This window comes from Petaurus breviceps, unplaced genomic scaffold (assembly GCF_028583685.1).
Source record: "Petaurus breviceps papuanus isolate PSGF00001 unplaced genomic scaffold, PetGlider_PUasm1.0 90919, whole genome shotgun sequence".
In the NCBI taxonomy this organism is placed as follows: domain Eukaryota; kingdom Metazoa; phylum Chordata; class Mammalia; order Diprotodontia; family Petauridae; genus Petaurus; species Petaurus breviceps.
Window position 1 is genome coordinate 21,001,305 of NW_027187378.1, and position 26,979 is coordinate 21,028,283.

Below are 26,979 nucleotides of genomic sequence, written 5' to 3' on the forward strand. Positions count from 1 at the left end.
TTGGATTACAGAATGTTAACCTTCCTAGCTCTAAATCTGTGACCCTGTAATCCTAATATTCTCAAAGTGGTGTCATATGGCTGTGCATTATAGAATGCCCACAACAGTCTCTTGAAGAATTAAAATCATAGGTCACCCAGATGGCAATAGAGAGGTGTGAGTATGCTGCCACATATTAAGAACGAAGAATTGTATAGTAGAAGCAGCATAAAAGATATTGTTATTAGATGATTACAGAGATGGGAGACTGGAAAAGGATTTGGGCTAGTCATGTATTGAGAGTGAGGGTTAACTAAACATAGTATTTGCCCTACTGGTATTCACAAAATGTTAAAAGATCTAGAAGAAGTCCCCCAGCAAGTTGGGTGGATCCCCTTTAGAGGATTTCTTGGAAGAAATGGACAAGAGTTGAGAAGGTATGGATGGATTGTGATCTGTTCCACTGCAACGGAGTACCCACATCTCTGAGATTATAGATCCATCCAAATAAGTATGTACATCAAAGTGCTGTTGGAAGGATCAGATGAATTAACCTAAAAGCACTTTGCAAACCTTTAGGTATTTTATTTATATAATAATAATAATATTTATTAAATAAATAATAATTTATTTATTATATTATAATACAGTGTGTTATAATATTATACTGAGAAGGTAAAGATTTGCATTGGTAGAGAGAATTTCCTTGTCCAGAAATTCCCTAAATACTAATAAAAGCACTATCTCTGTTGTTAAAAATATTAAACATCTCAAAGCTCTTTCTCTCCCTCCTTCCTTTCTTTGATCTGGTGATTTATTGAACAGATTCTCCTTATTGAGGACGATGCAATGATGAGGAAGATCATTCAAGCAGCTTGCTGGTGTCTGAACTGCCTTGACACCCTAGAGGTTGCAGGGGATGTCTTTGCTGTGCTAGCTTTCTTTCAGAATTTCTCTGAAGGTCTGCTTTTTCTGAATACCCTGACTGAACGCCGCTTGCTGGAACTGAAGTGGTCAGTTCATCGTGATTGTCTGGCCCAGTGCTTGCAGTTTTTGAAGAAATGTATCCCTCTGCTCTACACAGCCACAAGTGGCAATCTCAGTCATCCCCAGAACCAGCAGGTGAGAGAGTCTAAGAGATACATTTTTTATCTGACCAAGAAAACCCTTGAGGAACTGATTGCCCTGTTAAATGCACAACGTGAGCCACAGAAGGACCCACAGGAAAGAAGTGGGGCGTTATCTCAGCACTTGGAGCAGCTCTTGATGCTGCTAGCTGAGCCAATACTAGAAAGTGTCCTTCAGGGGGACCTAGATTCCCTCTTAGGAGCAATGGTATTTCACAGCATGCTCCTAGCTGAATCTTCCAGACCTCACATGAAGCTGAAGCTAGTCCAATGCTGCCACTGTCTGTTGGAGCTTAGATGCATGGTTGTCCAGTGCCTGAGCAGGATGGAGATCCTATCTTCAGTGGACTGTTCAAATCAGGATCTCAGGGAAAAACAGGCTATGCTGAGGTGTGAGGTGCAGATTCTTGACCAAACCATGCAAACTGGGCTCCTCTACGAAATCCTGGACACTTTCACAGATGTTCAAGGACCTCTGAAAAGACTGATTCAAGTTGCCTGGGGAATTACAGTGCTTGGCTCTTCCTGGGACAGTGAAAGGTTTGCCAAAAGCCTCCAGCCTTTCACTGATGCTTTCTGCATGCATTCTGAAAAGATGTTCAAAGTGGCTCATTTGGTCTTGGTCCGTTGTACTCAGCATCATATTGGTAAAGAAATAGGGGAAACCATGTCTAGCATGAGAAAACTTATGGTCAGAGTGCTTCCTCTTTGCACCAAAAGTCAAGAACGGCTGGATCTGGCCTGGCTTTCTGATGCCTTCCAGGATGTGTATCAGGCATGGGTCTGGGCAGCAGAAGGCTTACTGGCATGTTTTGATAATGTTTTCAATATCCCTGAATTCTTGACTGTGTCCATTGAGGAAATGGCAGAACACATGGGTTTCTCTGAATTGTCTTTGAATAGTGGAAATTCCAAGGAATTTTCCTGGCATGTAGCTTATCTTCAGGGTCGAGCTAAGCACATCATACAAGTGATGAACAGATATGTGGACCAAAACCGAGATCCCATTTTTCGGAATGGTTTGCGAGTTTTAATTCAGCAATTAGAGAACTCTATTCCAACAGTGACAGTAGCTGCTGAGCGCTGCTTAGAAAACAGGCATGATACTCAAACCAAGGATGTATTTCTCAAAAAGGTCAAGCTTCTTATTGACTTTACTCATGGTGTCCAAGATGGTCTGGATGGGACCAACCATCCAGATATCCTAAGCCCACTCCGGGACCAAATCCATAAATTCATCACTCCTAAAGAACAACTACGCCTTACTCCTCACAGCCTCCTAGAGTTCAGCAGCCTAGAACCCCTGGGCAAACTCATTGGAGGGTTGAGTGTAGTAGAAGAATTCTCAAACACCTCACATGATTCTGAGGAATATCATTCTAGGGACATCCCTACACTCAGTCTCATGGTTCCTAAGATCATTCGACAAGGGATACCACTACCTGTCATTAGCAAACTTGTCTTGGCTGTAGAGAGCCACGACCCCGTAGCAGTCAGTTCTGCTTGCACAGAATTGCTGGATCTTGCCAATTGTACTGAAGCTGCTCAAGAGGCCTTGGTTGGGGGAAAGTCATCAGAGTCAGAGGGGATAATACAGACACAAGATTTCATCTCCTTAACACCTTATACAGTTGGCTTAGCTAAAGAAATTGCAAATAAGTCAGCCTCTTGTACAGGAAGACTGCTTGGAGCAGCTCTCCAGCTGTCTGAAAAGATCGCTGAAACCCACCAAAATTTGGCAGCTATAGCTGGTGACTGGTACCATCTCTCTCAGCAGTTGTTTTGTGGCATTGAGATTGCTGACCTTCCAAGGAATGTGCAGATTTTCAGTGAAGTCAGGCAGAACATAATGGATGTGGTTCAGCTAGCAGACAAAACTGGACAGATGCATTTGAATAAAGAGCTCTCTCTGTCAATCCAGGATCCAGAGCAATTGCTACAGATTCAAGCTAAACTCCAGAAAGTAGAGACTCATGCCCAGTACTTACTGGACAAGGTGTTAGACTCAAATGGTCTTCAGTGTCCTAAGACCGGGGACACAAGCATCAAGGAAAGCTGCCTCCTGTGGTCTGTGGCTGTCCAAGCCTTGCTAAGGGGCATCGATGGCTTCATTGGGAGAGATATCCTGTTCCTAACCGAGCTGAGGCAGGTGATGAAGGACAATCTGGGTTTGCAGGGTGGGCTGGCCCCACTGGCTAGCACTTCTCTGAGGTTACAGGAAGCTGCAAAACTGTCTGCTTTGTTGTGTGGTGATGAGGGAGTGAAGGAGGAGGTGGTCTTGCTGCAGGGGGAGGTCCATGTGCTGACGGAAGCTCTGCTAGAGGTGGCCCAGATCCTCGCCCTTTCTCCTCCTTTGGTACCCAACTTATCCATTCGTTTTGAACTGCTCCAACGGGAGCTTGCCCTTCAAGCCAAGATCCTGGCAGCCTACCTCAGCAGCATCAACAAAGACTACGAAAGGATCATACAGGATACCATTCAGCTAGCGCTTTCTGCTTCCAGTGCTTCCAAAGATGACAAGACAAAGTTCAAAGTTGCTCTGGGAAAGAATGTGACCCAGATCACCTCCAGCATCCAGACAGTTCAGAAAGCTGTGGAGGAAGGCTTGGAGTCTGGACCTGGCCAGGAAAGCCTCCTCAGAATCATGGAGCACCTCATCCTCCTTACTGCTGAGGTTGGACAGAAAGCTCACATGCTTCTGGAGCACCCTCAAGACAAGGTAGTTGGGACGCTAGAAAGTCTTCAGTGGGCATGGGCAGCTGAGGCTCATTATGTGGCAGCCCAGTTCCAGATGCAGAGAGGCAGCCATGCTTCAGCCCTGCAGCTCCTGGCCCTGGACTTGCAGACCAGTGGTGAATCTGTTGGGATTGCAAGTGAGGATCCTGACTTGCCCCTGCCCAGTCAGGGAGAGAGTCTCACAGCAACGGAAGTGGACAATACAGCATGTCAGGTAACATCTTCAAGAGGAATCTCAGATCCAGCTGATTCAGAGGAGTCATGCCCTGGCCTAAAAGATGCTGCTGCTTCGGCAGTTTCCAGGAAGAACCTGGGCAAGGTATGGTAGTTATAATCTTTGACTGTCCCATTTCCATACTTCCTAAATCCCATCCTTTAGCAGCAGCTTAGCAACTAAAGCTAATAGGTGAGTTCCAGGAAAATCCTACCTAGTGTAATGAAAGCTCCCCTTATTCCAGCCCACAGTGTTCTCTCTCCCCTGAACTCCTGTAGAAGTCATTCATGTCCTTCATCTCTGGCACTTAGCATATACTGCCTTTGTGTACATATATATAGATACAGATATAGATATAGATATGATAACAGAATGTTCATTTCTCAAGACAGACACCATTCCTGATATGTCTTTCTTTCTCATGCAGTACCTAGAATGGTGTCTTCATAGATATTTGATTCCAGTTGCTAAGTGGAAGGAGGGAAGGGAGCAGAAAAGAAGAAAGGAAGATGGGATGAAGAAAGGAAGGAAAGAAAGGGGGAGGAAAAGAAAGAAGGCAGGGAAGGAAGTAGAAATGAATGAAGCATCTTATGAACCTTGGGTAGGTTGGGGAGGAGGGTGACACAATTTTTTGGAGCCCTTATGAGAAGCTGCTTACTGTGATTACTAGTATTAGGAAAAGGGATTGGAGCTGTGATTTTAATTGATAATAGGGAAACTTCTGGATGAGGAAACTCCCTCTACCAATGCAGATGGGAAATTCTGCAACTTATTGTTGGAGTTGCCTTGAACAGTGAGAAATTAAGTGCCTTGTCCAGGGTGGCACAGCCAGTATGTGTTGGAGGTGGTACTTGAATCCAGGTCTTCTCTAGCATAGTGAATGGCACCTAGTAGGTGCTTAATAGTTTTTTTTTTCCATTCATTCATTCATTCATCCTTGGCTCTGAGGCTGGCCCTTTACCTAAATTTTTGTATCTTTCCCAGTATCTAGTCATGATAGTCATTATGATATACTAGCTCTTGGTAAACAGTGTTACTATGAGTAATACTATCTCAGTATTGGGAGTCATTCTGTAAAATTGCCTTATACCAAGGTTCATTTTTCATGAACAGCCCTCATTGGATGGGGTCCATGATATATCTGCCTTAAATTTCATAACATTTTTAGCACTTGAAATAATGTGCTGAGATCTTGTTATGAATTCTCCAGAAGAAGGATTTTTATAAATCGATGTTGATCATTAATATCTCTACCTATTGCTTTTTCTTTCACTAAAACTGAGTCCCAGGGGCTGCCAGGTAGCACAGCGAGTAAGAGCACCAGCCCCAGTGTCGGGATGACCTGGGGAATAGAATCCGGGCTCAGATGCTTAGCACCACACCCAGAAATAATTGGCCATGTAACCTTGAGCAAGTTACTTAACCCCAATTGCTTAATAAAAAACAAACAAACAAAAAAACCAAACCCCAAAAAACCGAGTCCCAGCTCTTTCAAGGCTGGGTCTATGCTTTTTCTAAACTTTGTATCTTCCCCAGTTTCAAGTATAGTGGTCTACATACATTAGGTCACAATAAATGGTAGTTGCTATTATTAATGGAAAAAGAATAAAACAAGCTTTTTGGTGGTATGTCTTTGCACATAGCCTTCCTTCCCTTTATCATTCCAAGGCCCCAAATTCTTCTTATTTACAATTAAGTAAATCTCTGAAGCGTACATTTCTAGGCTCTTCCTTCTCCTTCTTCTTTTACCAGTAAGGAGCTATTTACAAATTCTGGCTTTGAGCCTTTTGAGTCCTTTTAAAATGAATATTGTGATGCTTTGGACAGTTTTTTCTAGAGGCAAAGCTATTAATATTCAGAAAAATCCTCCCTTTAACTTATTGTCCAAGTTCAGTCACTTATTGAGCATTTACTGAATGCACATGGCTAAGTGCTAATGGAGGGAGAGAGGGAAAAGAGGTAAAAGAAATTGAAAATCAAGTTCCAATCCTTGGTGACAACACAAATATAGGTAGAACAATTACAGAATTCAACCTTATTCAATACTCTCTCTGTATAATACTATCAGGCATTTTCATGCTAAGTATTGCTCTGAATACTTGATACCAGGCTATATACTTCCTTGTAAATACTGATGGCATTTGGAGAAAGATAAAGACCATAGTGCATTCAGGGTAGTCAGAGAAGTTTTCATAGGGGAGATAAGACTTTAAACAGAATCTCTAAGAAAGCATGAGAAATGGGAAGAGAGGAATGGGAAGGGTAGTCAGGTATGGGAATAGAATGTAGAAGCCACTCTCCAGGGTGCTGTTCCAAGTGACTGGCACCACAGGGTAAAATTTCTTCGTTGGGTACTTTGCTCTTGATGTAGGAATAATTACTCTACAATTAACCAAGAAAACAGTCTACAATTACATCTTCACTGTGAAGTGTCTTATCTTGTCCCAGCTACTGTTCAGGCTGGTAATCAATGCAGCCATCTGGATCACCCACTACATAGCTCAGATTTCTATGCTTCCTGAAGACTAATAAACCCCCTCCAAATAAATAAATAAATGAAAGATAAGACTAATAGGCCATTCCTGTGGCATAGGCAATGCAAGTAATATTATCTCCACTTTTAGATGAGGTCTGAGGGATCTGACCAATGTCAACAACGGAAAACAGACTAAGAAATTGTTTAGGTTTATAAGGAACAATAGTTTTCTAGATTCTGGGGTTACATCTGTGCCATAAGTGGAAGAGGAGAAAAGGGCGGGGCGGGGTAGGAGAGAAAGAGGGAGAGACAGAGAGAGACAGAGACAGAGAGACAGAGACAGAAAAAGACAGAGAGACAGCCAGTCAGAGAGTCTGAGGCAGAGAGAGTTTTTTTTATGTATCTATGTTGGGGGTTGTCCTTGGGGAAAAAAAGCATTTAATAAAGAGTCTACCATGGCAGGCATTGTGCTAAGCATTAAGCTAACAAAGAAAGGCAAAACTAAGCCAGAACAAAACAAAATACCATCATCATCAACAATGGAAACAGTTCTTGCTTTTAAGGAGCTCACGATCTGATTGGGGATGCATGCAAACAACTATGTACAAACAAGATATATACTAGATAGAGTGGAGATAATTTCCCAGGGAAGACACTATGGGAGGAGGTGGGGTTTTAGTCTGGACCTGAATGAAGCCAGCTGTCAGGTGGAGCTGAAGAAGGAGAGTTCCAGGCATTGGGACAGCCAGTAAAACTGTCTAGAGTAGAGAAATGGAAGGTTATGTGGGAGGAACAGCAAAGAAGCCAATGTTCCTGAATCTTAGAGTACATAGAGTGGAATAAAGTATAAGAAGACTGGCTAGGTAGTGTTGAGGTCAGAGTGGGAGAGCTGGTTCAGATTTAAAGGAATTTACTTAGACCTTCTCTTTAACCAATGGGAGCTCTATTTACACAAAAACATAAGGGTCTGAGATTTAGCAAGGAGCTAAACAAAGGCACTATAGAGACAGAAAGCTATACAGCCTGTAGGACGATGATGTCATTTTTAGGGTTTCTAATGGGGTTTGGAGATTTAGGGACAGGATGAGGAAGGTGGATGACACAAAATAAGGGAGATGGAAAATTTTATGACCCAGGATGGGGCGGGGGGGAGGGGGGAATTCCATGGGCCAAGACAAGGGAGAAAGTTATATGATATTTCAAGATAAGGGAATAGACTTTAGGATGCCCTCAGGCTCAGGAGGGCCTCACAAGGTACAGAAAAAGTGACCCTTAATATTAACCCTTATGGCACCTTTGTATCCACATAAGTAGGAAGGGCCTAGGTTATGAAGGGATTTAAAAGCCAAACAGAACCAGACTAACTTTGATTGTCTGACCTTGAAATGCAATAAATGTTATCAAATACTTTAAAAAATAATATTAGCATTTTAAATATAAGCCTACATTTATATGGTGCTTTACAAGTACTTTTTACAAATTTTCTTATTTGCAAAACTTTTTTATTTGATCCTTTCAACAACTCTGAAAAGGAGAAAGCATAGGCATTGCAGATGAGGAAACTAAGACTCTAAGGAAGTGAGTGATCTGTCCTAGGTAGCTGCCGGCTCAATGAATAGAATGCTGGGTCTGGAATCAAGAACACAAGTTTGATTCCAATTTTAGACACTTACTAGCTGTGTGACCCTGGGCAAGTCACTTAACTTACATTAATTGCCTCAGTCTCTTTAGCTATAAAATGGGGGTAATAATAGCATCTGCCTTAAAACATTTTTGTTAGAATCAAATGAGGTGAAAGGAAATGCAAAAGAAGGAAACTGTCTTTTCTACAGAGGTAGAAAACCTAGATGGTGGGAAAGACACCCCAAATATTGGTATTTTATTAATTCCTCCAAAATTCAGTATAAAGCATGCTGGAATGGGATTTAAAGGACCTGTGTTCATCTGCTACTGACAGCTTTTGTGTCCTCAGGCAAAGTCATGACCTCCTGAGGCCTTCATTTTCTTAGTGGAAAAGTATGTTTGTTTGTGTATGGGGTGGTGGTGGTGGTGGATTACATGACTTTTGAGGTTCCTTCTAGTTCTGTATGGTCCTCTGATCCTTTCATTCCTTATTCTGACAGGTAGCTAGCAAGTCCCATGGGGTCCCTCCTTGTTCAGCTTCATCAGCCCCTGACCTAGACCATTCATTCCTGAGGGATGATGTCATGGATAAGTGGAGGGACAACAGCAACAGAATTGAACAGCTCACCAGAGAAATGGCCACAGAAGTGTTTCACATGGCCCGGAGTCTGAAGAGGAAAGGGCCCATAACGGTACCTCTTAGCACAAAGCTGCCTTCTGGTTCAAAAGACCACCTAAATCTTCCTAGAAACTGATTCATAGAAGCAAAAATTGGTTTACATTCAGGAAATCTCCCTTCCTGATGTGTTCATTCCCCAACTCTAGAGACAGCACTGGGGTGGATATGCTAGGAAGCTTCTGTCAAAAGACACAAAGTTCTCCCCCACCTCTAGATCAACTGCTCCCACTCTATACTCAACTACAATTCACTTCCCTGTCTCCCTTTTCCCATTCTGGGCTCATCTCCTACAACCTTTTCTTCTTCTTCTACTGGAGGGATTTCCCACCTCAGAGGCAACATCTTATTCAAATCAAGATGGAGTGACAATGAACTTTCTGCATTGTTTCTCTAGATGGTTTCCAAAATCAAGGCTTATGACAATAGAGACTTTACTGTGCTTTTGATAGCTGACAACAGGTCTAACTTCATTGAAATAGAAAGTTGTCTGGGAAGTATGATTAAAGGAAATTTTTTTTAAATTTCCCTCTCTGCAACAAATACTTTCCCATTTTGCTCCATATAATGCCTGAACTTTAACTTTAATTCTTCTTTTGGTGTAAAGCACTGAAATGTTTTAATATTTCAAAAGAGCTTTCACTTTTTCAAGTAGGTATTCATGCCCTTTACTGATACAGATTGCAATTCCTTCATGCCTTAGCAGATGATTTAATGAGTTGCTGGGATTAAAGGAATTCATCATTTGATGGTTCAACTTCTGGTGATGAATGAGTCTCTTCATAATTTGCTAGACTGGCCCTTGAATGATAGACACTGAGTCTTTGGCTAGTCTAATACTTTAAGTACATTATAGCTTGGCAGGACCTTCCAAAGCTTGTACTCCACCAGTATAGTTAATGTGAAAATGCAAATGTTATGTGTTAACATTACCAGGTCAGAACAGCTCAGATTAGTTTGTCATATTAATTCATCACCAGGCAAGGTGGAAGTAGTGAGTAAATGGTGAATGGATTGCTGGACTAGGAGTCAGAAAGACCTGGGTTCAAATCCTACCTCAGACACTAGTTGGGTGATCCTGGACAAGTAAGTCACTTTATTCTCTGTGATTCAGTTTCCTCATGGGTAAAATGAGGGGATTGGACTCTAAATTTATGACCCCATTGTACTTAAGGACACAGGACAAGTAAATTTTGGTGGACAATAGAGAATAGAATGTCTTGAACGTAGGATCTACTTCTGACTTTCCTTCTACTTCTATTTCTAGGATGCTTTCATTCATTATTTTGAAAGCTAACTAGTGAGTCCCATGGTGCCTCTCCTCACTGTCCAGCTGAGCCAACCTCTGACCTACTAAATAGGTGCTACATAAGACCTGCTAAAAGGTGCTGCATACAGGGCTCTGGGGGGAGGAGGTAGGCATTTCCCTTCATCTTTAAGTCTCAGTTGTCTCAACTTAAAGTGAGGGAAAGAGGTGGACTCAATCAAGGATCTATAACTGTCAGAACATCGAAGGACTCAAGTCTCCACTTTCTGTCTTCTAGGTTTTCCAAGAGCCCTATGCACTGACAGCATTGTCTTGTTTGACTTACTCTCCATCCTCTAGCTTTCCATAGTTTCCTTTTCTTTTTTAAGCAGAAAATCAGTGATTCAGAAGTCGCTTTGAATTCACATCTATTACTCGAGAATAAGCAAAATTAAATCTTCCCTAGAAAGCAGTATTGTTAAAAAGGGGAAGGCAGCAAATGTTTGGGAACAAATAGCCAAATGAGGATGATATTCTTTGGAGCAGATGCTCAAATGAGGGGGAAGTTAACATCTTTCTTGGTGAGTACATACACTGATGGTGCTGCCTTGGATATTTGACATTAGCTACTGCTTGAGATTATTTTCTCACACCAAAGAAGAAGGGGAATGCAATTTTGATGGTGCGAGGGGAGGGTTCCTCTCTGGAGTTCTAATTCTGTATTCAAGGGAATACTTAGTGGGAGACTTCTCTCTACCAATGCAGATCAATCATTGCTCTGCAATTTATTTTCTCAGAGAGTTGCTAGAAGGGCAGAGAAGTTAAATAATTTGCCCAAGGTCATATAGCCATTACATGTCAATGGCACAACTTGAAACCAAGGATTCCCCACCATGAGGATGACTCTTTATCCACGATGCCATGCTTTCTCTCCATGGGTTATAATATGACAAATAGTGGGGTACAGGCTGGATTTGATGCTACCAAATCTTATAATTTCACTGAAAATTTTTTAAAAAGCTTTATGTATCTTCTTTATCTTGTGAAAACATTCACCAGCAACATTAAAATGTCATTTGGACTTGCTAAGCATAAAATTCTTAATGTGTATGAAAGATTGAAGGCTTTGAATTAGAATATGAAGGTCAAGTTAAACCAATAGGTGAAGGTGATACCCACAAATACATTGGTATTCTCCAAATAAGACACATTGAATATAAGGCTATAAAGGAGAAAAGTTTAAGATGTGTGTTTTATAAGACTGATGGGCATCCTGTGTTTAAAGCTTAATAGGAAGAACGTATTTAGAGCAATTAACACCTACACAATATCACTCAACACATACTTTTGGCATGCTAAAATGGATTATGGATCCATAAGGTACAATATTAATGAATGAAGTACTGTGTTCAGCACCCAAGGCTGATAGAAGGATTAATGTTGCCTGACCAAAAAGGAGAGACACAATATCACAGGTTATCAAATTTAATGACTTTATGATACTTAGAAAGACATGAATAGATGACCAGAAATATACATTAGAAGCTCATGATTATAGATGACCAATGTTAAATCCCTGTATCACAAATACAAACCCTCAAATATCCTTGAGAATTCTGCATTCTGCTATTATATACAAACACCCAAATATAATACTCATCTGCAAAAATTTAAGAGCAATGCTTCCAATAGATGTCACCATGCTGAATATCCAAACTAAGTGGAATAAAAAAAATTCAAAATACACAGACCTGGAAATTGAAACCATGTTGGAAAAGAACAAAGTGCAAAACAATCTTGACGTTTTGTCTGCTACTGCAGTTGTCTTGGAGATGCCTCCAGTAAATCTATGGAAGATGAACGTACACCCCTAAAATTTTATTCAATCATGAAAAGTGGTCATTTTATCCATATAGGTGGATAACAATTGAGTAATTCACTGAACATTAAATATATTTTTAAGAAGCAGGGTAGTGACTTGTCCTTGGAAGATTTCTATCTAAATCTTATCAAAAATATGAGAAGTGATGAAGATGATAATAATTATATCCCCGTCCCTAATCCAGCTTATCATCTATTATTGGAGGGAGGATGATAGTGGTAGAAATAAAGGCACACGGGGCAGCCAGGTAGCACAGCGAGTAAGAGCACCGGCTCCAGTGTTGAGAAGACCTGGAGATAGAATCCCGGGCTCAGACACTTAGCACTCACCCAGAAACACCTGGCCGTGTAACCTTGAGCAAGTTACTTAACCCCAATGGCTTAGGGGCGGCCAGGTGGCTCAGTGAGTAAGAGCACCGGCTCCAGTGTTGGGATGATCTGGATCAAATCCGGGCTCAGATACTCAGCACCACACCCAGAAATAACTGGTCATGTAACCCTGAGCAAGTTACTTAACCCCAATTGCTTAAAAAAAAATTTAAAAAAAAGAAATAAAGGCACACAAGAATGCCAGACAATATTATGTAAAGCAAGTGCTTCATGCATCCTGAAAACATTACAGTAGCTATGGGGGGAGGGGATGGAGGGGTTAGGAACACTCTGGGCAGTTGGGTTCTGACAATAACATTGAGTTTAGTACCATTGAGTCAGTGTGATACCGTGTTTCCCCGATAATAAGACACTGTCTTATTATTTTTTTTGGAAAGAAAAAAACCAGAGGGCTTATTTTCAGGGGAGGGCTTATGTTGTCCTGCCTCAGCTCTCCTCCGCGGCACTGCTCTCAATGGCGCCAGTAAGCAAATCACTGGGGAAGAACAGGATGACGCGCTCACTGCTGCAGCTCTGATTGGATGCAGCTCGGAGCGCGGCATGTGTTTCATGGGGGGGATGGTGCATACAGAGGGTACCGTAATGTAGCGTGTAGCGCAGGGGATCACCTTCACTACAGTAGCAATCTCAATAGGGCTTATTTTTGGGGGAGGGCTTATTTTAGAGGAATCTTACACAGTAAGGGGGGGCTTATTTTCGGGATAGGTCTTATTATCAGGGAAACACGGTACAACCACTCCTAAGAATCAAAGGAACAGGGAGTGGCTTAGTGTTGCAGGTTGGTCTTAATTGAAACCATTGTGATGGTCAGCTTACACACACACACACACACACACACACACACACACATGCACAGTAGTGGAATAAGTGGGACTCCTTCAAGTTCTGATATCACAGGTAGGCAAGACATGCCAGAACTAGTCAGAAATACTAATATTGCTGTTGCTGGAAAAGCGTCATTTCAGATGCACTGACTACTAAAGTAGGTAAATCATTAGCACACATCAAATGGATTGAAGGCATTATAAAATATTCATATACTTTCATTATGTGCCAGTAGTATATCACACCAAAACTAGAAGAGTCTTATCATTTACAGGCAAGGACTATGTCCTGTTTTTTGTCAATGGTGACATACATGGTATATTAGATAGAGCCCTGAACCTAGAGTTGAAAGGGTCAGAGTTCAAATCTAATCTCAGAGACTTAGTAGCTGTGTGACCCTGGGCAAATCACTTAACCTCTGGCAACCTCAGTTTCCTTATCTGTAAAATGGAGATAACAATAGCAATTATGTCCCAGGGTTGTTTTGAAGATCAAATGAGATATCTGTAAAATGCTTTTCACATCTTAAAGTGTTATGTAAATGCTGACATTATTATATTAATGACTCCAAATTACAAAACAATGTATTTTTAATCAGAAGAGGACAATAATAAGAAATAACTTCATCCCTAAGCCTAGATTTAATGTAATCAATTAATATCTGAAGAGAGAAAAGTTGAAGAACCTGAGGTCATTGAAAGTCTTCACTTGACACAAAATCTAGAAATTGTGCCTATTAACAAAATGAATGAGAAAAAAGTACTAATGTTTGAAATTATTTTGAAAAGGAGATAGGTATATGTAGACTGGAATTTCAACCTCTAAGTCCCTTTATTTAGCTTGGCAGCATGAATCCAACTAAACTACTAATTATTCCAAAGCAGCATAATTTTTAAAAGCTCATATTTGCTATAACTATCATGAACATACATAATTTTTCATAGTATTTGACAGAAAGCATAAAAATACTTTTGAACACAGCAGTTTATGTGGTAGCTGTTGCCATGATCAGAACCACAGGAGGAAAGGTAGAGTTATTAAAGAAAACCCCTAAAGAAAGGCATCAAATACTGTCATGGTAGAAGTGGTTTGAGAGAGCTATTGAAAATCTATGGGGGCAGCTAGGTGGCACAGTGAACAGAGCACCAGCTGTGGAGTCAAGAGGACCTGAGTTCAAATTCAACCTCAGACACTTATCACTTACTAGCTATATGACCTTGGGCAAGTCACTTAACCCCAATTTCCCTACCTTCTCCCCTCAAAAAAAAAAGAAAAGAAAATCTATGGTAAATCATTAGAATTTAAATCAATACCTATGCAACAGAAAACTTGAATGTTGGATCATCCAATTAAAGACAATGAAAAAAACCCCATAGAATGGCATCTGGAAAATAAAAATATACCAGAAATTTTAGATTCCCTTATTGAGCAATTTAAAGCAAAAATAAAAAGGTTAAGGTGTTACAAGGAATCAAAGCAGCACAAAGAATAAAATAAACAATTCCATGTCAAAAAAAAAGCTCTACTACAGAGGCCTTGGATGAGAGAAAGAAGAAAAAGGAAGTAAAGAAGATGGGGAAAATTTCTGGCTATCTATGTTGTAAAATGTAAGTGATATCAAATGAGAAATAGAAGGATACATATAGTGTATATAATTAAGGACAGAACAGTTACATCAAGGGAAATGATTAAGACCTGAACATTCTTTTTTTTATTATAAAATCAGAAAGTGAAGAGATATGTTATTATTGGCCCAACTGCTTCACAATGGCAAATAAATCACTGGCAAAATGCTTTCTCAACTTCCTCTTGGATATAAGCCCAATCATACTTTTCTTAATAGAAGGTGTAATATAGCTATACCAAGAGATGAGAACACCACTGACCCCATGAAATATGGGCCATGTATTTGTGTACCTAATACAAAGCATTCGTGGTTTGTATGTCTTTTAAAAAAAATCTATACATTTATAAGAAAGGAATATATTGACTGATGAGAAAAAAGGGTGTGGCAAAGAGTCCCTGGGGTGTCAAAAGCAACTTATCCAATCAGTAATTATTGAACAATCTGCTTTTATTAAAAGTACAATAATGTTTGTACTGCCTTTATTATCACAAATACTTTGACTTACTTTAACAATCATGGCTTAGTCTGCAAAGACATAAAAACACAAGTAAAGTGAGAACACTGAGGTATTCAATGGCCACATGAAAAACTATTCTCTCAGACATAAAATCAATATGGTAATATATGATATACATTATATATATATATATATAGTATATGATAAATATAATAATACAACTGATTTAAAACATGGCATTTTTCAGGGAGATAGTTAAAGCCCATCATGATTCTGGTTAACCTTAAATCCATTATCATCTCTCCTAAATAAAACCAAATATGACTTCCAAATTAAAAAGAGATTTGAACCAAAGCCTCTTATTAACTATTTAAGTAATTACTTGATTAGTTATTAATTACTTAATTAGTTATTAGTTACTTAAAATACAGATGATATCAAGCTATATGGCTCCACAGAAAAATTCATTAATGGCTTTTTTATCATGTGGAATCTTTCTTCAATAAAATCAAAATGTAATTTGGACCTAAGAAGTATAAAACTTAACACACACCAAGGAAAAATTGAGAGTGAAGGTTTTCAGTTAGAATCTAGAGGTCAACTTGAAGCAATACATACAGGTGATACTTACAAATATCTTGGTTTTCTCCTGGCAACTCAGTTTTCTCCTGGCAACTCAAGTAGAAAGCTATCAAAGGAAAAGCTGTGGCTAAATATTTTAAGAGACTTACTGGCATTCTGAAATTAAAACTTAATGGGAAGAACACATTTAAAGCAATTAAGAGCTACACAATACCATTCTGAATGTACATACAATACAATTCTTGATGTACATGTTTGGCACCACAAGAATGGACCATAAGAGATTTGGAAAAGATCCTAATAAAAACTTACATGATATTAATGAAATACACCCTAAAGCAGCTATAGAAAAATGAACACTTCCTTATCAAAAAGGAGGAAGAGTATTAATAGATATTCTTTTTTTTTTTAAAGCAATCGGGGTTAAGTAACTTGCTCAAGGTTACATGGCCAGTTATTTCTGGGTGTGGTGCTGAGTATCTGAGCCTGGGATTCCATCTCCAGGTCATCCTGACACTGGAGCTGGTGCTCTGACTCGCTGTGCTACCTGGCCGCCCCTAATTAATAGATATTCTTAAAGCTTAAGTTAAACAGGTAAAAAACAAACAAATACTTTAGGGATAAGACATCACTTTTCTATGCAATAGAAAGGGATACTTAACAGGTATATAGAATTAAAGTTTGTTAATTATAACCAAAAGTGATTTACATCGGAATGAAGATTATGGAATGGCTAAGATTCAAGAGTAGAATCAAAAGGCCCTCAATAGATGACATCTGAATGAATTCATCAATATATTGTCAAAGTAGTATTGAACAAATGGCTGAGTTATATAGATGTATTTATAGAAATGGAGGGGTTTATGACAGCAATTCAGAACCAGATCATTGCCACCAGGAATTACAGAAGGGGTATCTTTAAGGCACACAACTGTAATGATCAATGCACATTGTGCAAGGAAACAGTAGAAACTGAATAACACATCCCTGCAAAAATTTATCACTTACTGAATACTTAATAAGACATAAACTGGTGACTAGAATTATAAATAAGATACCTCCTATCTTTCTTGGACTAAAATCCCCCATCCTACAAATACAGACCGGAAAATGTCCTTGAGAATTCCACCAATAAACTGTACCAGGACCAAACTATTATCAAACTGTTGCTCACAATCACTGAACTGTAATCTTGATCCACAAAAAACTCAAGAATCTTTTAAAAAGAAGTTACCATACTAAATGCTCATAATCTCTAAGATTTGTAAGACAAAAAAAAGCTTTCAAAATATAGACTTAATATTGATGCAAAAAAAACTTAAATAAAATACTAGCAAAGAGATTACAGCAATATATCTGAAAGATATATGTCCACTATGACAAGGTGGGAATTATACCAGGAAGGCAGGACTGGTTTAGTCATCAGCATTATTAACCATATCAATAATAAAACCAACAGAAATCATATGATTATCTCAATATATGCAGAAAAAGCCTTTGACAAAATACAACACACATTCCTATTAAAAACAGTAGAGAGCATAGGAATAAATGGAGTTTTTAAAACACTAGAGAGCATAGGAATAAATGGAGCTTACCTTGAAATGCTAAGTAATATTTATCTACATCATCTAAGCATATCTAATCTCTCTATATAGCTATCTATTCCAATCTAATTATATCTATATCTAATAAATCTAATATATCTATCTAATGTATAATATATATATAATATAATATATCTAAGTAATATGAATCTATATTAACCATCATCAAGCAATCACCTGTAATGAGAATAAACTAGAAGCCTGCCCAGTACAATTAGGGATGAAGCAAGGATGCCCATTATCACTTCCATTATTCAATATTGCACTAGAAATGTTAGCTATAACAATGAGAGAAGAAAAAGAAATTAAAGGAATTAAAATAGGCAATAAGGAAACAAAACTATCATTTTTTGCAGAGGATATGATGTTATAGTTAGAGAATCCTAGAGAATCAACTAAAAAACTACTTGAAATTATTAACAATGTTAGCAAAGTTGCAGGATACAAAATAAACCTACATAAATCATTAGCATTCCTATATATTACCAACAAAGTCCCGCAGCAAGAGATAGAGAAATTCCATTTTTAATAACTGTAGACAATATAAAATACTTGGGAATCTACCTGCCAAGACAAACCCAGGAACTATGCGAACACATCTACAAAATCTCTTTATCCAATGCCATACCAATCAAACTATCTAAAAACTATTTCATAGAGCTAGAAAGAAAAACAACAAAATTTATCTGGAAGAACAAACAGTCAGGGATATTAAGGGAATTAATTTGTAACAAAAAAAAAAAAAGGGAAGGAAGGTGTTTTAGTTGTACCAGATCTCAAACTGAATTATAAAGTGATAATTATCAAAACAATCTGGTACCCAGTTAATAAATACAGCAGTGTGTCAGTGAAATAGATTAGGTACAAATTACATTATAGTAAATGACCTTAGTAATCTAGTATATGATAAACCCAAAGATCCAAGCTTTTGGAACAAAAACTTGTTATTTGACAAAAACTGCTGGGAAAACTAGAAAACACTATAGCAGAAACTAGGTATAGACCAATATCTCAGACTGTATACCAAAAAAAAAAAAAGCAAAATATAGGGACCTATTACAGCAGAAATAAAAATTACACTGGAATGAACAGTGAAGTAGCTGTTATCCTTTCTACTACTAGAATTGTACCAAAGATGCTTTCAGTGAACCTACAGAAGATGACTTTATGTCCTCATGATTTCATTTCACTCAGCAATTAAAAATAGTCATTTTATCTACCTGTGCAATAGCCTATAGAACATCAAATATAAAAGAATAATAATATGATAATAACTTGGTCTAGGGAACTTTCTGTTTGAACTACTGAAAAATATGAGGTCAATTTTTCTAAAAGTAAGACAGTTTTAACCTGTCCTAACAGATAATCTTTGTCTTCTTTAATTAAGAAGATTAATTTTCCCATATATTAAAGCAGGAGGAAGCTGGTTCTTGAGATCTTTCTATAATTTTCTCCTAGAGGAGGATAGGTCAAGTAAGCCTTATTGGAAGGAGTACTTACTTTGTTTTGTCTTAAGCACAAAAAACCCACTGGAAGATTGAGAAATGGGACTTCTTCTATAGACTTAGAAACATGGCCTCATAGATTTAGAGCTAGAAGGACCTCAGAGGTCACTTCATCCAACATTCTCACTTTATAGATGAGGAAACTGAAAACAGAGGTTAAGTCACTTGTCCAAGGTAACAGGAAGTAAGAGCAAGAGCTGGAATTTCAATTCAGATCCTGTGACTCCAAATTCAGGGCTTTCCCCACTCTACCGCCACTGTTTCCTCCTCAGGACAACTTCTCTTTTTGCTTGATTTTGGCCTGGTTAGCACATCCAAGGAAATGAATTTCAGATAAGTTAATTTGAATCCCTTTGAGGAACTGTCCTTCTCTATAATCCTTATTACTGAACTGATAGTAATTTTTCAGGTTAAACGTTCAGATCTTCTGTGCATTTCAATTGGTCTTCTTAGCCTTGTCTGCTATTAATGCCAATGAAACAGAATTGGTAATGTAGGATGTCCCAAAATTCTCATTGTAGCTGGACGCTTTGAGAGCTTCAAACTGGGACACATTTTTAAGGATGATTACCTGACCATCAGTAATGATCTCACAGAGGAATAAAGGAGGCATAACCATCAGATAGGTGGGTGATAGAGGGTGAAAATCTAGTCTGTGTCCTTGGGCAGTTTGACCACCCCCAAACTCTAGATGAAGTAATTAATTTCAGACTCTCTTTATAAGGATAATGCTGTGCCTTCAGCCATTTCACTAGGCCAGGTAGTAAGGATGATTGGTTCAGAAAAGCCAGGCCATAACAAGGAGTGTGTCTACAATCTTCAGTTGTGTGCCTGTGAGTTTTGGTATAATATCTGTTTTCCTATTAATGCCCATGCTGTAAAATTCAACTTCCTTAAACATTCTCTTCTTTTCTCTGTCTCCTTCCACCACATACACTCAAAGCTGAAATGGGTGAGCAACAAATAAGACTATTGCTTTTGAAAGGGTTTAAGTTTCTACAAGGCCTCAAACTTTATTTAGAATTGGCTTCAAATTTCAAGAAAAAAAAATAAATTCAAGATCATTAAAAAAAAAATCTTAGCATGTCTCAGTACAGTTCCTTAAGGGAAAATGGCAGCCCTGTGTCCCTATCCCAGTTGATTTTTGAAAGTCTGGCTTTCTTATTAACCATAGGTCTTGAATGTCAGCCAGAAGGTTGATCCTTGGGCCTTCGGAGGCTACTGCTTTAAGGGAGACTATCCTCAGGAAAGCTCGGGAAAGACAAAGCAGAATTTCCCTTTTAATTCTGCAGTTGAGGAAAGTCTAGCAAAAGCAGTTTTTGAAAGGATTCAAGATTGTCCAGCCTGGCTTGTAGAAAATACCTGTGATAGATATCCATTTTACCTGGGTCTGCTCTTTCTAATAGCTTTACTTTCTTTGATGTAGACCAAAGACCAGTTAATTGCCTCTGCAAAGAAAACAGCCACTTGTGGACACATGTTTGTTAAATTCATCCGACTCATTGCTAAGAACTGCCTGGACCAGAGGTGTGCAGATGATCTCTTGTGTGTATTGGAGCAAATTCAGACGATGAGTAACCAGCTTAACATCATTTCCAGGTAAAAAAGAGTAGTTCTGACAAACTTAAGTGCACTGTTATTTTCATAAGCTGCTTTCCACCGGAGGGACTGGAAAAAAGTGCTTTTCAAAAGACGCCTGACTCCTTGTTCTTTTCCTCCTTGAGTTGTTTTAATGTATTATTTCATTTCACTTGACAACCATAAATTATCTCGTCCTTGTTTACCACCATATTTTGTTTTACTAAGGGTACCCTGGTATCAGTGTAACGCAGGATTAAAAGCACCCACCACAAAAACCCAACCTCACCACCTAAAGCTTTCACTAGAATTGTAAATATATCAAACCCTTGTCCTTTCTCAGGATTTGGCAAACCAGGGCTTTCATTTATAACATGGAAGGGTGAGGCTGATTGAGGAGTTAGTAACTTACTTTATTTAAGTGGGGTGTACCCTACCCTTACACATTCATTTATTCATTCATTCAACAGGCTAGTAATGTGTCAGTAAATTGCTCAACAATATGTTAGTATGGAGCACAGTGATTTTGGTTGCTGGTGGAAAGTAGGACAGAGCTTGTCTGATCCTCTTGGGTTTTTTCAGTCTTGCTTTTAGGTTGATTTCATGTTAACAAACAGCATTCTGAAAGGGGAAGCTGAAAAGATTCTCTTTGCCCCAGCTCCAACTAGATCCTTTGATTTTACTAACTGGATTTCCCTGAGAATTTGAAGGGGACCCAGAAAGGAGACCAAGGGATATGATAGAAGTTAATGTTATTTTTGTATTATTTACAGTTGAAATGGACTCCAAGAACCAGCAGGAGAAAAAAGTATTGAAAAGACAGGCAATCTAAGCCTGAGGGTTTCTGCTGGCTGTTGTTGGCTGCCTGGTCAGGCAAGCTGTCATAGCCCTAGGCCATAGTATACATTTATTACTAAAAGAGTTTTATTTTCCCCCTGCGGAGGAAAGGATGCTTAGCAGTTACTGGCCAGCAGATGGTAGCAGAGAGCAGCAGACTATTTGAAAAGCTTTTGATTAACTCAGGTTTTTTTTTTTTTTTTGGACAATTATTTTTCTTACGCTTTTCATAGGTAATAAATTAGCCCTGTCGGGTGATAAGGGGAGAATTGTAGTACTAAACATTTACATTGCATACATGAAAATGTACTCTGGTGCATTCCAGCCCCCAAATAGGGTCACAAAGAGTTGAACACAAACTGAAAAGGACTGAACAACAATAAATTTTGAGGAGCTCACCGTCTCCCAAGGCAGCTCATTCTGTTTTTGGATTGCTCTAATTTTTAGGAAGTCCTTCCTGATGCTGAGTCAAAATTAGACCTCTTCTACACATGCTTTTCCTTCTGAGGCCACAGCAGAATGTGTCTCATCTTTAAATAAGAAAACAATCCTTTGAATATTTGAAAGTCATGATTTCCACCACCCTCTCTCCCCACTTGAAAAATCTTCTCTCCTTTCATCTGTGACACGGTTCCTTGTTCCTACATCATCCTACCTTTACTCTTCTAAACATACTTCAGTTTGTCAATGTCCTTTCTATAGTAGAGCACTGCAAAACTGGACACAAAAGTCCAGATGTAGTCTAACAAAGGCAGAAGCCTATGGTCTTATGATCTCCCTCATTCTGGATCCTGGGCTTCTCTTAGTATACCCTTAGATCATGTTGGTATTAGAGAATTAAAATATAAATCACATAGATTTTTGGGGGGTGGGGGCTGACATATGGAGCTTGAGATCCTCTAGTTCATGGAATCATAGGATCAAAAACTGAACAGGACCTTTGGAATCCCTAGCCCAACTGCCTCCTTTTAACACATGAGGAAACTAATACCTAGAGAGGTTGAGTGGTCTTAGTCAAGTGAGGTATTAGGGTAAGAATCCCTGACTCCAACTGCAGTAGTCTTTCAGTTATATTATGACATACACATATCACAGCTGATCAGTCATATCTTCTTTAAATTTCCCCATGGAGACATAATATGGCAGAGTAGAAAGAGAACTATCCAATGTGCTGTTCCCCATACGACATTCCATCTTCTACTACCATACTGGAACACTTTCTGTTCTCAGTTCAGCATCTTGGATTCATATTAAGGCCCAATTCAAGTATTATTTCCTACATGAACTCTTCCCTAGTCCCTCCCCCACTCTATCCTCCCCACGCCCCAATTTGTCAACATTCCACTCTTCTAATTTGTGCATATTTGGTACTGACTTTTCTGTGCTCATATTGTTTCTCCTAAATAAAATGCAAGCTTCTTGAGACAGAGGCTGTTACTGTTTTTGTCTTTGTATACCTGGCACCTAGCAACAGTGCCCAACTCATAGTAGGCACTTAATAAATGTTCATTATTGTATTGAATACCCTTGGTCTTACCAGTGTTTTAGCTGACTCACTCATTCACATGTATTTAGTGTTTTAAGTTGTCACCTTGTGAGACATAGGCATTATCCGTATTAAAGTCCTCATTTTTACAGATGAGGAAATCAAGACCTAGAGAGATAAAATGCTTTGCCCAAATTTATACCCCTGGTGAGTGCTTAATTTACACCTTCAGAATCTTAGTCCAATACTCTTATCATCCTACCATATTGTCAAAAAAAGGAAGCGATGTAAGTCTTCCATGGATTGTTCTCAATGAATTCATGCTGGTTTGTAGTGATTATCACTTTCCTTTCTATGTATTCACCTACCTTACCTTTAATAAGCAATTGTAGAATTTTTCCAGGACTTGATAACAAACTGAGAGACATATAATTAGACAAGTCCAATCAAGACAAAATGTTTGCCAGGTGTCAGTTTCAAGGAACTACTCCTGTTTTCCAGGATTCTGTAAAGATCACTGACATGGTTCACCCATCACATTCACAATTTCTTACAGTACTCTATGATATAATTTGTCTGGGCCAGAGAGTAAGAACCCCCGAGAACACGAACCATTTTAAATACCATCTCCATACTTAAAAATTTTAATTCTATTTTGTCTACTTAGGTTCAGCCTTCTTGATAGATTATTCTTCTTGCTAGAGAAGATCATTCTTCTTGATAGAGAAAGCAGCAGCAAAATTGTAATCAAGTAGTTCTGCCTTCTTTCCATTGTTCATTATCATAAGTCTCTGTCCTAAGCAGTGTTTTTATTCCTGCTTTAGAATTATTGCATTATAAGATTTATAATGAAGAGGACTTAGTGAATACATAACTTTCATCCGGTTGCTAATATAGCTTAACCACTCCCCCCACCCCCAAAATGAAACCCAACCCTCTTTGGAGAGTTAAGAAAATCTCCTTTAACCATCAGCTAACTACTGAGGGATTATAATCCCATTCTTTTGAAAAACATTTTATTAGTGCTTTTTGTCTTTTTATACTATTGGTCATTCCTATCTTTTTACACTATGGTTATTTTTTTTTTTAAAGCAATTGGGGTTAAGTAACTTGCTCAAGGTTACACGGCCAGGTGTTTCTGGGTGGGTGCTAAGTGTCTGAGCCTGGGATTCGATCTCCAGGTCTTCTCAACCCTGGAGCCAGTGCTCTTACTCGCTGTGCTACCTGGCCGCCCCTGCATTATGGTTATTTTCACATACATTAATGATCCTCCATAAATTCCTCCCTTGTACTGAAGAAAAACAGGTCAGCAAATTTGACATCAATATCTGGCACATAGTAGGTGATTAATATAATTGATTGAATGACACTACCAGCATCCTGGAGGTGTTTTTTTTTTTTTAAATAAAATGCTTTATTAACTTGTAGTTTACATCATTCATTTCCACAAGATTTTGAGTTACAAATTTTCTCCCTTTTTTTCCCATACCCACCACCCTAAAATATCCCCTTCACCAATCTGCTCTCTCCCATATCTTCTCCCATATGACCTCCAGCTTTCTAGTAGGGCACAGTGGATCTCTATGCCCCAGTGTCTGTAGGTCTTATTTCCCAGTTACATGTAAAATAATATTAATAATATATACATATATATTAAACATTTGATTTTAAAACTTTGAATTCCAGATTCATTCCCTTCCTCCCTTGTCACCCACCCTTACTGGGAAGATAAGCAATTCAATATAGGTTGTACATGTGTAGCTATGCAAAACATTTCCGTAGTGGGTATATTGCAAAAGACTGACTATATTTGCCTCCCTCCTATCCCATCTCCCACTTGTTCTATTCTCTAATTTGATCCTGTCCCTTTTCAAAGAACCTCCTCCAGGGTGTTTTACAGACTTTAAAGGCAGCAGAAGCAGCATGTCTTCGTGTAAGTATGAAAAGCTTTATTTGACAGTAACCACATCACTGGCTCCAGCTAGTGAAATCCAGCCAGCTCTTTGGACAACCCGAGGTCATGGGAGGATGGATCATGGGTGGCATGGATCACTAAAACCTACAAAAAATCCCAGACTTCATTGTAGCCAATTATGCTGATTTCATCTCCCACTTGTTCTATTCTCTACTTTGATCCTGTCCCTTTTCATCATTGACTAAATTTTTGTATTATCATCTTTTTCATTTTGATGGTTATAAGGTAAAACCTCAGTGTTATTTTAATATATATTTCTCTTTTATGAGTAATTTGGAACATTTTATCATTGGTTACTTTAGGATTACATTTCTTCTTTTGAAACTAATTTATCATTTGTCACCTTTTAAGTATCATCCCTTCCTATTAAATTGGTCCTGTGCCCTCTATCTATGTATACCTGTAAACATATATACACACATTCACATATGTATTCATATGCTCATATACCCTCCTATATAGACATATATATGTATGTATGCACACACACACATATATACATTTCTATTCCCTTCAACGATTCTCATACTGAGAAAAGTTTTATAAGTTACAATTATCATTTTTCCATGTAGGGATGCAAATAGTTCGACTTTGATAAGTTCCTTGTGATTTCTTTTCCCTGTTTACCTTCTCATGCTTCTCTTGCTTCTTGTATCTGAATGTCAAATTTTCTATTCAACTCTGGTTTTTACATCAAGAATGCTTGAAAGTCCTCTATTCCACTGAATGACCATATTTTCCCCTGAAACATGATACTCAGTTTTGCTGGGTAGATGATTCTTGGTTGTAATTCCAGCTCCTTTGACCTCTGGAATATTATATTCCAAGTCCTTTGATCCCTCAGTGTAGAAGATACCAGATTCTGTGTTTTCCTGATTGTGTTTCCACAATATTCAAATTGTTTCTTCCTGGCTGCTTGTAATATTTTCTCCTTGATCTGGGAATTCTGGAACCTGGCTATAATATTCCTAGGAGTTTTCTTTTTGGGATCTTTTTCAGGAGGTGATCGGTGGATTCTTTCAACCTCTTTTTTGCCCTCTGGTACTAAAACATCAGGGAAATTTTCCTTGAGAATTTCTTGAGGGATGATTTCTAGGTTCTTTTTTTGATCATGGCTTTCAGGTAATCCAATAATTTAAAAATTATCTCTCTTGTATCTATTTTCCAGGTCAGTGGTTTTCCCAATGAGATATTTTCACACTGCCTTCTACTTTTTCATTTGTTTGGATGTGTTTAATAGTATCTTGATTTCTCATAAAGTCACTAGCTTCCATTTGCTCCAGTCTAATTCTGAAGGAATTATTCTCTTCAGTGAGCTTTTGAGATTCTTTTTCCATCTGGCAAATTTGGCTTTTTAAGGCATTCTTCTCCTCATTGGCTTTTTGAGCCTCTTTTGCCATTTGAGTTAGCCTATTTTTTAAGGTGTTATTCAGGTTGTTGACTCTCATTTCATAATTTTCTTGCATCCTCATTTCTCTTCCCAATTTTTCCTCCACTTATTTGATTTTCAAAATCCTTCTTAAGGTCCTTTATGGCCTATAACCAGCTCGTATTTTTCTTGGAAGCTTTTGGTGCAGAAGTTCTGACTTCACTGTCTTCTTCCTGTTCCATGCTTTGATCGTTTTTGTCCCTAAAATAGGAGTGTAAAGTTGGGTTGCTCTGTTTACTTTGCTTCCCTCAGTTGCTCATATTGCAACTCAATTACTTGACTTTTGGGCTTTTTGCCACAGTAGGACTCTGCTACCAGACAGGGGAGCTTCATCCCAAATGCTGGGGTTTTCTCAGCTGCCAAAGGTATTAGTTGGATGCCCTCTCTGAAGCCTCCACCCACTCTGGCAAGCTGGTCACACACCCCAGGACCTCCACCCTAGACTGCAATCCATATCCAAGCAGGTTAAAGCAAGAGTGATTACCCCTCAGACTGGTCGCTTGGTCCCCCTCCAATCTGCAGACCAGTGGCTTCTCGCCCCTGGGGGGAAGAGGCCAACTGCATTCCCAAGTACTGGATCCCAAAGTCCACACTGCACTGATCTCTCACTGTGTCCTTAGCATCTATGTGTTGATAATTCTGGAAACCGCCACAGCTGCTGATGATCTGAAGTCCCTTCAGCTGGTGGCTGGTCAGGCCTATCCTGGGGCTAAAACATCAGGC

General features: G+C 38.8%; 1 protein-coding gene across 1 annotated transcript in view; it reads left to right on the forward strand.

The window, feature by feature from the left end:
- Window positions 1-26,979, forward strand: part of LOC138152179 (uncharacterized) — a 77,298-nt gene that overhangs the window by 46,786 nt on the left and 3,533 nt on the right. The window contains exons 4-6 of the mRNA XM_069075961.1: window positions 805-4,161; window positions 8,656-8,847; window positions 20,378-20,550. Of these exons, the coding sequence (XP_068932062.1) occupies window positions 805-4,161; window positions 8,656-8,847; window positions 20,378-20,550 (3,722 nt within the window). The remainder of the gene's footprint in view (window positions 1-804; window positions 4,162-8,655; window positions 8,848-20,377; window positions 20,551-26,979) is intronic.